The 13346-nt window shown below is 43.6% G+C and overlaps 1 protein-coding gene across 1 annotated transcript in view; it reads right to left on the bottom strand.

Annotated features, from left to right (window-relative positions):
• Positions 1-222: 222 nt before the first annotated feature.
• The window catches only part of LOC144598008 (di-N-acetylchitobiase-like), a 28761-nt gene continuing 15637 nt past the window's right edge, over positions 223-13346 (bottom strand). The window contains exons 5-6 of the mRNA XM_078407875.1: positions 2772-2933; positions 223-1181 (exon numbers count right to left, since the gene is read on the bottom strand). Of these exons, the coding sequence (XP_078264001.1) occupies positions 996-1181; positions 2772-2933 (348 nt within the window). The 3' untranslated portion in view covers positions 223-995. The remainder of the gene's footprint in view (positions 1182-2771; positions 2934-13346) is intronic.

Here is a 13346-nt window from a genome sequence, read left to right as displayed (position 1 = left end):
GTCCACATCCCACATTGTGCCCATTTCTTTCTAAACCTGTCCTATCCATGTACCTGTTCAAATGTCTTTTAAATTTTGCTATAGTACTTGCCTCAACTACTTCCTCTGGCAACATATTCCACCACCCACTGTGTGAATTTTTGCCCCTCTGCTTCCAATTAAATCTTGCCCCTCTCACCTTATTTAAAGCTGTAAAGTAAGTGTTTAATTTTTGTATGTACAGTAAAGGAACAATGAAATTCTTACTTGCTGCAGCTTAACAGTCCCATTTACATAAAAACACACAAATGATTAGTGATACAAGACAGCATTCAAATTATAGACCCAATGAACTGCAGATTTTCGTGGCAGATTGCAAAGAAAGACACAGCATGATGGAGTAACTCATTGGGTCAGGTGGTATCTTTGGAGAACATGGATATGCAATGTTTTGGGTCTGGTCCCTTCTTCAGACTGGTTGTAGTAGTGGGTAGAAATCTAGATGAAAGCAGGGGCAGGAAAAATCCTGGCAAGTGATAGGTGGTGATTGCAAGTGAGGGGAAGTTGGGGGTTCCATTGGCAAATGTGCAGTCAAAAGTCAGAAATGAAAAGACAAAGGGCCATGAGATGAGGAGACAAGAGGAGTGAATTGTGAAGCCAGAGGGAAGATTATAGGTGGAAGGAGAGAGCGGGAAGGGGAAAGGGGACCGTACATATGTACAGATGTAACATGCCAGATCTGGACTCATAACCAAAGGAAAAAGTGAATTATTTTCTCTGGGTTATAAGAATTTAGGTGAGGGGAAGATTATGCACTTTGAAATAACTGCAACTGTAAGGTCTCTTCAAGTTGTAAATCTTCTTGTGCAAACATACAAGTACACATGGCTTTCATTAAAAGGAAGTTTGCTTGACGGATAAAATATTGAACAGCTGACCAGATCCATGCTTCTTTCATTTCTCTTGCTCACTAATACTTGCAGCATTGAATTGGCATTAAGTGCTCTGCACTACCCTCAGGGAGGGCACAGAGCATTCCACATTGCCTCAGTCTGCATCAAGGTCCAGGCATTCCTACTGTAGTTAAGGTCATTTGCAGCCCACATACCAATGCCGCGCAGTTTGAGCTTCTTCAAGAAAGTTGACTTCAGTGAAATGCTCTCTGGATCGTCATACCAGACCTCGTGGTAGGTTTTGCCATCCTGTCGTAAAACCAGAGAGAGTTACATAGATTAGAAGACAAGGTTGGGCCAATGTACAGTCCCATGCACAATGCTGAGATTGCACATCAGAACTTTTCAAGACACATCTAACCTGCAAAGAAAGGACGAGTGGTTAGATTCAGCAAAGAAAGGCAAGTCGGGGTGGCACAGCTGGTAGAGTTGCTTCCTCAAAGGTTTGGATATTAGTCAAATGTAGGCAAATTGAACTAGCTTAGATGAGCCATCTCGGTCGGCATGGATGACTTGGGCCGAATGGCCTGCTTCGGTGCTATACGACATTAATCCATTTGGTACTGGAGATATTACCTTTTGCTCTCCCCATTCTTTCCCTGACTTCTGAACTACACAAAACCAACATGTTTTTTCTCAGTTTTCACATAGGATCTTTGGACTGAAACATTAACTTGTTTTTCCTTGGGCAGCACAGTGCGTAGCAGCAGAGATGCTGCCTTACAGCGCCAGAGACTGGGTTTTATCCTGACTACGCGTTCTGAGTTTGTACATTCTTCCAGTGACCTGAGTGGGTTTTCTCCGGGATCACCAGTTTCCTCCCTCATTCCAAAGATATACAGGTTTGTAGGTTAATTGGCTTGGTATAATTGTAAATTTGTCCATAGTGTGTGTAGGATAGTGAGTGTCCAGGTAACATTGGACTGTGCAGAATTGATTGGTCAAAAGGCCTGTTTCCGCACTGTATCTCTAAACTAAACTACCTCAGATGCTGCCTGACCTGCTGAGAGTTTTCCAGCATTTTGTTTTTAGTTCAGTTTAGAGGTATCGCATGCAAGCTTGCCCGACAGCCCACTGAAGATAGAGACACAAAATGCTGGAGTAACTCAGTGGGACAGGCATCATTCCATTAAGGAATGGGTGACGTTTTGGGTCGAGACCCTTCTTCAGACTGAAGATGGGTTTTGACCCGAAATGGGTCTCACCCATTCCTACTATCCAGAGATGCTGCCTGTTAAGCATTGAAACCTTGTCTGTAGCACTGAGGCAGCAGTTCTACCAACTGTGCCACTGTAGTCTTTCATTAAAGGAAATAAGTTCAGGTGACACCAGAGAAATTAGAACGGATAGAATTAAAGGCACTGGATGAGAATTCATAAATATCTTACAAATAGATAGAAAAATTAATAACACAATTATCCAGGTGTCAGAATGTAGTTGAGGACTTGCCGGCAAAACATTATCCGGGCAACCAATGTTCAAATGCTTAACTGTTCAAAGCCTGGCAAGTGACAGGAGGATACAAGTGAGGGTGGTTTAATTGGCAGATGGATGTGAAATGTGAAGCTGGACAAAGGGATGTAGGTTGAAAGAGATTGGGGTAGAAATATATGTAAAATATATGCTGGCATAATTATAATGAAAAGTACAGAGGTTTGTTGACACAACAAACTGCAGATGCTGGTTTACAAAAAATAACACAGAGTGCTGGAGTAACTCAGTGCGGGTCAGGCACCATCTCTGGAGAACGTGGAGAGGTGACGTTTTGTGCTGGGACCCTTTGTTCTGAAGTTACTCCAGCACTTTGTGTATTTTTTTCCCAAGTGGCACTTGTCTTACCAGATAGGCAAAATAAGGGTTACGCCAATGATCGTCCCAGAGTCTGCCCGTGATGGACTTTGACAGAAGATGCATGACCTTTTCATAGGTCACGGCATTTGCAGATTGTATACTACAGACTGCTTTGGTGCCAGAATGTTGTCCCAATTCACAAAAGCCTGCCTGAAAAACACAAAAACAAAAACAATAATTTTACTCGTGAACTGGCTGCTCCAATGATCTGAAAGGCACAAAAGCCATGTCCGGTATTCTTCCATTTGTTTTTTTTACTTTCAATTAGGGACTATGATCCAATTGATTAATCAAAAGATACAGGGCCTTTGGCCCACCAATGCTGACCATCAATCAACTGTTCACACCAGTTCTATGCGTTCCACTTTCTCATCCACTCCCTACACACTCGGGGCAATTTACAGAGGCCGATTAACCTACAAACCCACACGTCTTTGAAATGTAGGTGGAAACCGGAGCACCCGGAGGAAACCCACTTGGCCATTAGGAGAATGTGCAAAGTCCACACCGGCAGCACCAGAGGTCAGGATCAATCCCGGGGCTCTAACACGGAAAGGCAGCGGCTCTAACCACTGTACTACTGGAATTGACAAGACAGTTCTGATGAGAGAGGCTTGCTGGGAAATGGCAATAAAGGGTGGGGAACCATCAAAAACAGGTGGGATTTGCATTCAGCACTTGAATGGAGTGATAGGGCTAGAATGAAGGACGCTGAAGAAAGTGGTAGACAATGACCTACCCACCATTGAAGGAATCTACAGGACGCTTGGATTGTTGGATTGGATTCAACCTTGGATGGTTTACACTGGAACGCCAGAGGTTGGTGGCGCAGCGGTAGAGTTGCTGCCTTAAAGCGCTAGAGACCAGGGTTCAATCCAGTCCACGGGTGCTGTTTGTAAGGAGTTTGTATGTTCTTCCTGAGACCTGTGTGGGTTTTCTCTGGGTGCTCCAGTTTCCTCCCACGCTCCAAAGCCGTACAGGTTTGTAGGTTAATTGGCTTCGTTAAAATTGTAAATTATCCCTAGTGTCTGTTAGTGTGCGGGGATTAGTGGTCGGTGCGGACTTGGTGGGCTGAAGGACCTGTTACAGCACTTTAGCTCTAAACTAAACTAAACCTCATTGAGATATATAAAATTATGGGAGGCACAGATAGGGTAGATGGAACGTTATTCCTAGGGTGGATATACCAAAGACGAGAGGGCATAAGACTTTAGACTTTAGAGACGCAGAATGGAAACAGGCCCTTCAGCGCACAGAGGCTGCGCTGACCAGAGATCACGCCGTACACAAGAGACAACTTACCATTTTACTGAAGGCAATGAACCTAAAACCCTTTACGTCATTGGAGCGTGGGAGCAAACCCGAGCACCCGGAGAAAATAGTGTGAGAACATACAAACTCCAAACAGACAGCACCCATAGTATCGAACACACTGTAAGGTAGCAGCTCTACCGCTACGCCACTGTGCTGCCCAAACTCTAAGGTGAGAGGAAGAATGAAATTTGTACTTGCAACAGCTTAACAGGTCTGTAAACACAGTACTCAATAGATATTATAATAAACAAACAAAATAAAATAAAATGTTCAATAGAAAAAAAATATATTAGGGCAAACAAAAGAAAAGCCTGAAGTCCCGAGTGCAACCAAGACAGTTTGTAGTTCGCAGTTTAATTGGTATCTATAGTGTTCAATAACCAGATGGGAAGAAGCTATTCCTGAACTTGGAGATCATGGTTTTTCGACTCCTGTACCTTCTTCCTGATGACAGGAGTGAAATGAGAGGCTGGCTAGGGAGGTGGTGGTCTTTGATGATACTGGTTGTCTTTTAGAGGCAGGGCCTCCTCTCAATCCTTTCGATGGTGGAGAGGTCAGTACCCGTGATGGATCAGGCAGTGTTCACTACTTTTTGCAATCTCCTTCATTCCTGGGTATTCGAGTTGGTGAACTAGGCCTTGATACAACCAGTAAATATGCTCTCTACTGTACATCTGTGGAAGTTCAAGAGAGTATTCGCTGACTTACCGAATCTCCTCCATTTTCTAAGGAAGTAGAGGCATTGATGGGCTTTCTTTGCGATTGGATCAATGTGCTGGGTCCAGGACAGATCCTCAGTGATATGCACACACAGGAACTCGAAGTTGCTGACTCTCTTCGCCACTAAAACATCATGAATCCTCGACCTTTCTCTTCTAAAGTCAACAATCAGTTCCATGGACTTACTGACGTTGAGAGCAAGGATGCTGTTCTGGCACAATTCAATCAGATGATCAATTTCCCTCCTATACTCTGACTCATCATTATCCATAATTCGTCCAACATCAGATGTGTTGTTGCAAGTTTAAACATGGAGCATCAAACAGTACAGCACATGAACCGGCCATTTGCCCCACAATGTCTGTGCTTAACATGGTGCAAGACCATTACTTACCTACCTGCACATAACCCATATCCCTCCATTCCCTGCATATCCATAACAGGAAAACACCAGCTGGTATATTATCACAGAGCTGAAAATCCAGGACTAACTGGAATCTGGTCACCACTAATGTCCTCCCGGCGACGGTGCAGGAGAGAAACCTATAGACTGGGAGAGAGAAGATACAAAGTGCTGGAGCAGCTCAGCGGGTCAGGCAGCATCCTTGGAGAACATGGATATTGACATTTCGGAATGAGTCCCATCTTCAGACCATTCATCACCCATCCGTGTTCTCCAGCGATCCTGCTTGACTTGCTGAGTTACTCCAGCATTTTGTGTCTTCTTTTGTAAACCAGCATCTGCAGTTCGTTATTTCTACAAGCCATGTCAGAAGAGTTGAACAGGTACTTTGGTTCTGTCTTCACTATGGAAGACACAAACAAACTCCCAGATGTATTAGAGGACAGAGGATCTAGGGAGAAAGAGGAACTGAAAGAAATTTGCATTAGGCGAGAAATAGTATTGGGTAGACTGATGGGACTGAAGGCTGATAAATCCCCAGGGCCTGATGGTCTGCATCCCAGAGTACTCAAAGAGGTGGCTCTAGAAATCATGGATGCATTGGTGATCATTTTCCAATGTTCTATAGATTCAGGATCAGTTCCTGTGGATTAGAGGGTAACTAATGTTATCCCACTTTTCAAGAAAGGAGCGAGAGAGAAAACGGGTATTTATTTATTTATTTGTTTGTTTATTTATTTATTTTTCCGGTCAATACAATACAACAGATTGACCATACAATTGTGAAAGTTAAACAGTATGAAATCATTATATCAAAAATAAAACAATATAATCACACATGATATTCTCTGACCGAAAATAAAGGTGTAGGCAGAAGCCAAAGCTTATTGTGCCTACCCTTAATACCTAACAAAGCATTACCCTAACTAGCCAAAATAGCAGTGAAACAAAACAATAAAACAAATATATAATATTAAAACACATCATCATAAGTCAGAAGCGGATTTTTAAAAAACATAAAGAAACACAAATATAATCAAGAAACAACATTACTGTCATGTCGGTCATTTTTCAGTGCTGATCACATATTTTGTATCTTTCAATTTTCTTGAATTTACACATATTACTACACTCTTTTAATTCATTGTTGCAACTATTCCATAAATTGACCCCTTTAACAGTCACACATCTATTTTTCACATTTGTCCTTACCCCCTTTTTGTCAAACGTATAATTTCCCCTGAGTGGATACCTGCTCTCCCTCACTGAAAACAAACCTTGGATACAGTCAGGAAGTGTTCTTTCTTTTGCTCTAAACATTATTTGTAGAGTATTAAAGTCTACTAGGTCCATATATTTTAGGGCATATGATTCCATAAATAATTATTTTATTATTTAAATAAATTTTATTTGTCATATGTAGGTTGGCACAAGGTCAACGGTACAATGAAATGTATTTGACAAGACAATGGGTCACCTCAGGAGTAATAGACAATAGACAATAGGTGCAGGAGGAGGCCATTCAGCCCTTCGAGCCAGCACCGCCGTTCAATGTGATCATGGCTGATCATTCTCAATCAGTACCCCCGTTCCTGCCTTCTCCCCATACCCCCTGACTCCGCTATCCTTAAGAGCTCTATCTAGCTCTCTCTTGAATGCATTCAGAGAATTGGCCTCCCCTGCCTATTGAGGCAGAGAATTCCACAGATTCACAACTCTCTGACTGAAAAGGTTTTTCCTCTGAAAAATATTCCAAGGGAAAATAAGATTTTAAAAATTGACATTAGTAAGGTAAAAAGACAATATTAAAAATAGGTAAAAAAACAATATTAAAAATAAACAACATATATGATTTGAAATGTGTTTATGAGTTCAGAAGCCTGATGGCCTGATGGTAGAAACTGTTCTTAAGTCTGGCGGTACGCGCAGCCATACTCCTGGGTGGCTGTGGTCCTTGATGATGCTGTGGGCCTTCCGCAGACACCGCCGGTAATAAATGTCCTGAATGGCCGGGAGACAGTTGCCAGTGATGTTCTGTGGCGTCTTCCTTCACCACTCTCTTTAGTGATTTGTGGCTGTGGGTAGAACAGTTCCCGTACCAGACTGTAATGCAGCCCGTCAGCAGGCTCACGATGGTGCATCTGTAGAAGTTTGTGAGGATGCTGGCGTTCATGCCAAGCTTCCTCAGTCTTCTCAGGAAAAAGAGCCGCCGGTGGGCCTTCTTTGTTATTGTGTCCGTGTGCAGTGTCCAGTGATGTGCACCCCGAGGAACTTAAAGCTGCTGACCCTTTCAACCTCAGCATCACCGATGTGGATGGGGAGGTGTCCACTCCCCCCTGTCTCCTGTAGTCCACGATCATCTCTTTAGTTTTGCTGACATTGAGAGAGAGGTTATTTTCCTGGCACTAGCTGTTTAGTGCCTTTACCTCCTCTCTGTTGGCCGTCTCATTGTTGATGAGGCCCAAGATGGTTGTGTCGTCAGCAACCTTTATGATGCTGTTTGAGCTGCGCTTAGCAGTACAGTCATGCATGAACAGGGAGTACAGGAGAGGACTGAGCACACAGCCCTGTGGTGTGCCTGTGTTGAGGATCAGTGAGGAAGAGGTGTGGCTGCCAATTCTCACCACCTGGGGCCTGCCCATCAGGAAATCGAATATCCATCCGCAGATGTAGGTCTTCAGTCCAAGATCAAGGAGCTTGGGGACGTGTTTTGAGGGAATAATAGTGCTGAATGCTGAGCTGTAGTCAATAAAGAGCATTCTCACATATGTATTTCCTTTGTCCAGGTATTTATTCACAAAATGCTGGAGTAACTCAGCAGGACAGGCAGCATCTCAGGAGAGAAGGAATGGGTGACGTTTCGGGTCGAGACCCTTCTTCAGTCTGAACACTTTTTTGAGATCTATAAGTACTTCCACAGTATATTCTTTATTATCAAATGCAGTTGAAATATTCTCTACTAGTTCCATTAGCGCTAGTGAGGGAGATCGCTTGAAATCCATACTGGTGATCGCTTAGTATGATATGTTTATCAATAAAGTTTTCAAGTCTTTGTACAATTAATTTTTCTACTATTTTTGAGAACTGGGGAAGCAGAGATATCGGCCTGTAATTTGAAAATAAATGTCTGTCTCCATTCTTTTAAATAGGAACGACTTTCGCTATTTTCATTTTGTTTGGAAATGTGCCTGTAAGGAAGCATTGATTCCATATATGTGTCAACAGTTTTACTATACATTCAATAATATATTTGACTAGTGTCATATCAATGGAATTGTAGTCAGTAGACTTCTTCCTTCTGTATTTATTAACAATATCAATGACTTCACTGAGAAACATGGAGTGAACATTTTTATCAGAGCTCTCATATTCTAGACCTTCCTTGCTACTCGGTTTAGTAATCTCATTTGCTAAGGTAGGCCCAACATTTACAAAGTTGTCATTAAATTCATCAGCAACCTCTTTTATGTTATGTATAGTTAATATTGTGATTTTTAGCTAGGGTAATCTGCTTTCCCAATACCTGTTTTAATTATGCTGTTGATCACTTTCCATGTTCCCTGAATATTACTTCTATTTTTTTCCAACAATTTGCTATAGTACTCCTTCTTGTTACATCTCATAATGCTTATCAATTCATTTTTATATCTCTTATATTTATTTTCATTTTCTTTTGTTCTGCATTTTAGGAATTTCCTGTAGTACATTATAAACCAGTTAGGCTGATAAATCCCCAGGGCCTGATGGTCTGCATCCCAGGGTACTCAAGGAGGTGGCTCTAGAAATCGTGGACGCATTGGTGATCATTTTCCAATGTTCTATAGATTCAGGATCAGTTCCTGTGGATTGGAGGGTAGCCAATGTTATCCCAATTTTCATGAAAGGAGCAGGAGAGAAAACGGGGAATTATAAACCAGTTATCCTGACATCGGTGGTGGGGATGAAGCTGGAGTCAATTATTAAAGTTATAATGGCGCATTTGGATAGCAGTAAAAGTATTGGTCCAAGTCAGCATGGATTTATGAAGGGGAAATCCTACTTGACTAATCTTCTGGAATTTTTTGAGGATGTGACAAGTAAAGTGGATGAAGTAGAACTAGTGGATGTAGTGTATCTGGACTTTCAGAAAGCCTTTAATAAGGTGCCACACAGGAGATTAGTGGGCAATATTAGAGCACATGGTATTGGGGATATGGTATAGATATGGATAGAGAATTGGTTGGCAGACAGGAAACAAAAAGTAGGAATAAACGGGTTCCTGTCAGAATGGCAGGCAGTGGCGAGTAGAGTGCCACAAGGCTCGGTCTACAGTTGTACCGGGCCCTGGTGAGACCGCACCTGGAGTACTGTGTGCAGTTTTGGTCTCCAAATTTGAGGAAGGATATTCTTGCTATTGAGGGCGTGCAGCGTAGGTTCACTAGGTTAATTCCCGGAATGGCGGGACTGTCGTATGTTGAAAGGCTGGAGCAATTAGGCTTGTATACACTGGAATTTAGAAGGATGAGGGGGGATCTTATTGAAACATATAAGATAATTAGGGGATTGGATACATTAGAGGCAGGAAACATGTTCCCAATGTTGGGGGAGTCCAGAACAAGGGGCCACAGTTTAAGAATAAGGGGTAGGCCATTTAGAACGGAGATGAGGAAGAACTTTTTCAGTCAGAGAGTGGTTAAGGTGTGGAATTCTCTGCCTCAGAAGGCAGTGGAGGCCAGTTCGTTGGATGCTTTCAAGAGAGAGCTGGATAGAGCTCTTAAGGATCGCGGAGTGAGGAGGTATGTGGAGAAGGCAGGAACGGGGTACTGATTGAGAGTGATCAGCCATGATCGCATTCAATGGCGGTGCTGGCTCGAAGGGCTGAATGGCCTACTCCTGCACCTATTGTCTATTGTCTATTGTCCATTGGTGCTGGGGCCGCAACTATTTACAATATATATTAATGATTTAGGTGTTGGAATTAAAAGTAACACAAGCAAATTTTATAGATGACACAAAGCTGGGTGGCAGTGTGAACTGCAAAGAGAATGTTAAGAGGTTGCAGGGTGACTTGGACAGGTTGAGTGAGTGGGCAGATGCTTGGCACATTTAATGTGGATAAATGTGAGGTTATCCACTTTGGCAGCAAGAACAAGGAGGCAGATTATAATCTCAATGGTGTCAGATTAGGAAAAAGGGAAGTGCAACGAGACCTGGGTGTCCTTGTACACCAGTAACTGAAAGTAAACATGCAGGTACAGCAGGCAGTGGAGAAAACTAATAGCATGTTAGCCTTCATAACAAGAGGATTTGAGTAGGAGTAAAGAGGTCCTTCCACAGTTGTATGTGGCCCTGGTAAGACCATATCTGGAGTATTGTGTGCATTTTTGGTCTCCTAATTTGAGGAAGGACATCCTTGCTATTGAGGCAGTGCAGTGCAGGTTCACGAGGTTAATCCCCGGAATGGCGGGACTGTTATTTGTGGAAAGATTGGAACGACTGGGCTTGTTTTCACTGTAGTTTTGAAGGATGAGAGGGGTTCTTATAGAAACAGCTCTAGGGGCTAGTGGAATCAAGGGATATGGGGAGAAGGCAGGCACGGGATGCTGATTGTGGATGATCAGCCATGATCACAATGAATAGCTGTGCTGGCTCAAAGGACCAAATGGCCTCCTCCTGCACCTATATTCTATGTTTCTATCCTCTATTTATCAGCTTTCTCCCACCAACTCCATCAGTCTGAAGAAGGCTCTCAACTCTAAAAGTTGTCATGGAGTCATTCAGCACATAAATTGTGTCTTCAGCCCATCATGTCCATGCCGACCATCTATACATCCTATTAACCGGCACTGGGTCTGTAGTCTTCTCTGCCTTAAAAAAGGCACAGAGTGCTGGAGTATGTCAGCGGGTCAGGCAGCATCTCTGGAGAAATTCCATAGGTGATGTTTCTGGTTGGGATCCTCTTCAGACTACCAGCATTTGCAGTAAAGCAGCATCTGCAGTTCCTTGTTTCTACCATTGGACCAGCCATTCTGGCAGGCAGGTTTGCTGGTGCTACAAGTGTGGCTTTAAACTAAGAATTGGGGGGGGGAGGGGTTGACAAATTGGGAATATGAAGATGGAATTAAAGGGGAAGCGAATACAGGAGAAATTGCAAAGGACTCTCAAATGAATGGGAAGGGAAGTTCTAGAAGGGATAAGAGAGTAAGGTCAGGGCCAATTGTGACCGGTGTGAGAGGGGAGGTGAATACCGAAGTTAAAGTGTTGTATTTAAATGCGTGAAGTAGGAAAAATAAAGTGGATGAGCTTGAGGCTCAGTTAGACATTGGCAAGTATGATGTTGTGGTAAACACAGACATGGCTACAAGTGAACCAGGGCTGGGAACTGAATATTCAGGGGTACACAACGTATAGACAAGGTGGGCAGAGGGGGTGGGGTCGCTCTGTTGGTGAGGAATGATATTCACTCCCTTGCAAGGGGTGACATAGAATCAGGAGATGTAGAATCAGTATGGAGAGAAATGAGGAATTGTAAGGGTAAAAAGACCCTTATGGGAGTTATCTACAGGCCCCCAAACAGTAGCCTCGACATAGGGTGCAAGTTGAATCAGGAGCCTGTTTCCATGCTGTAGTTGTTATATGTTATATATGTTATATGTTAAAATTGGCATGTCGCAAATGTAATGCTACGGTGGTTATGGGAGATTTCAACATGCGGGTAGACTGGGAAAATCAGGTTGGTAATGGACCCCAGGAAAGAGAGTTTGTGGAGTGCCTCCAAGATAAATTCTTAGAACAGCTTGTACTGGAGCCAACCAGGGAGAAGGCAATTCTGGATTGAGTGTTGTGTAATGAACCTGATCTGATAAGGGGACTCAAGGTAAAAGAGCCATTGGGATGCAGTGAGCACAATATGATAAGTTTTACTATACAAATTGAGAGGGAGAAGGGAAAATCGGAAGTGTCAGGATTATAGTATAGCAAAGGGGATTACAGAGGCATGAGGCAGGAGCTGGCCAAAATTGAATGGAAGGAGGCCCTAGCAGGGAAGACGGTGGAACAGCAATGGCAGGTATTCCTGGGAATAATGCAGAAGTTGCAGGATCAATTTATCCCAAAGAGGAGGAAAGATTCTAAGGGGAGTAAGAGGCACCCGTGGCTGACAAGGGAAATCAAGGACAGCATAAAAATAAAAGAGAAGAAGTATAACATAGCAAAGAAGAGTGGGAAGCCAGAGGATTGGGACTCTTTTGGGTGCTGCACTGTAAGGAGTTTGTACGTTCTCCCCGTGACCTGCGTGGGTTTTCTCCGAGATCTTCGGTTTCCTCCCACACTCCAAAGACGTACAGGTATGTAGGTTAATTGGCTGGGTAAATGTAAAAATTGTCCCTAGTGGGTGTAGGATAGTGTTAATGTACGGGGATCGCTGGGCGGCACGGACTTGGTGGGCCGAAAAAGGCCTGTTTCCGGCTGTATATAAACATAGCACAACAAGGAGGTACAGAACCTGCTGAGGGCACGCAACAATGCCTTTAAATCTGGTGACACTTCAGCATACAGTGTTGCCAGATCACACCTAAGCAAAGGTATTAAAAGGGCCAAAGACACCCATAGGCAACGGGTGGAAGACCACTTCAACACCACGGACACCAGAAGCATGTGGCAGGGTGTCAGGGACATCACTGGCTACAAGAGCAGCCCTGCCTGCCCCCACAGCGATATGGCATTGACCAACGAGCTTAACACCTTCTTTGCCCGCTTTGAAACTGGCAAAACCACCTTGAGTGAAAGAACCCCAGCCGAGGCGGTGGGACAGGTCTTGCAACTGAGCACACAGGAGGTACAACGCGCTCTGCAAAGGGTCAACCCACGCAAGGCTGCAGGACCGGATGGTGTTCAAGGAAGGGTACTGAAGGACTGTGCTGAACAGCTGGCTGAGGTATTCACCAAGATCTTTAACCTGTCATTATCTCTGGCTACGGTCCCCAAGTGCCTGAAGTCGGCTATCATAGTTCCGGTGCCGAAAAAAGCAAAGATCTCCAACCTGAACGACTACCGCCCGGTTGCCCTAACGCCGATTGTCATGAAGTGCTTTGAGAGGCTAGTCCTCTCACACATCAAATCCAGCATCCCTGACTCACTGGACCCAC

Source organism: Rhinoraja longicauda, chromosome 11 (genome assembly GCF_053455715.1).
Source record: "Rhinoraja longicauda isolate Sanriku21f chromosome 11, sRhiLon1.1, whole genome shotgun sequence".
Taxonomy (NCBI): Eukaryota; Metazoa; Chordata; class Chondrichthyes; order Rajiformes; family Arhynchobatidae; genus Rhinoraja; species Rhinoraja longicauda.
The sequence above is the reverse complement of the archived record's forward strand: the minus strand, read 5'-3'. Positions and strand labels throughout refer to the sequence as shown.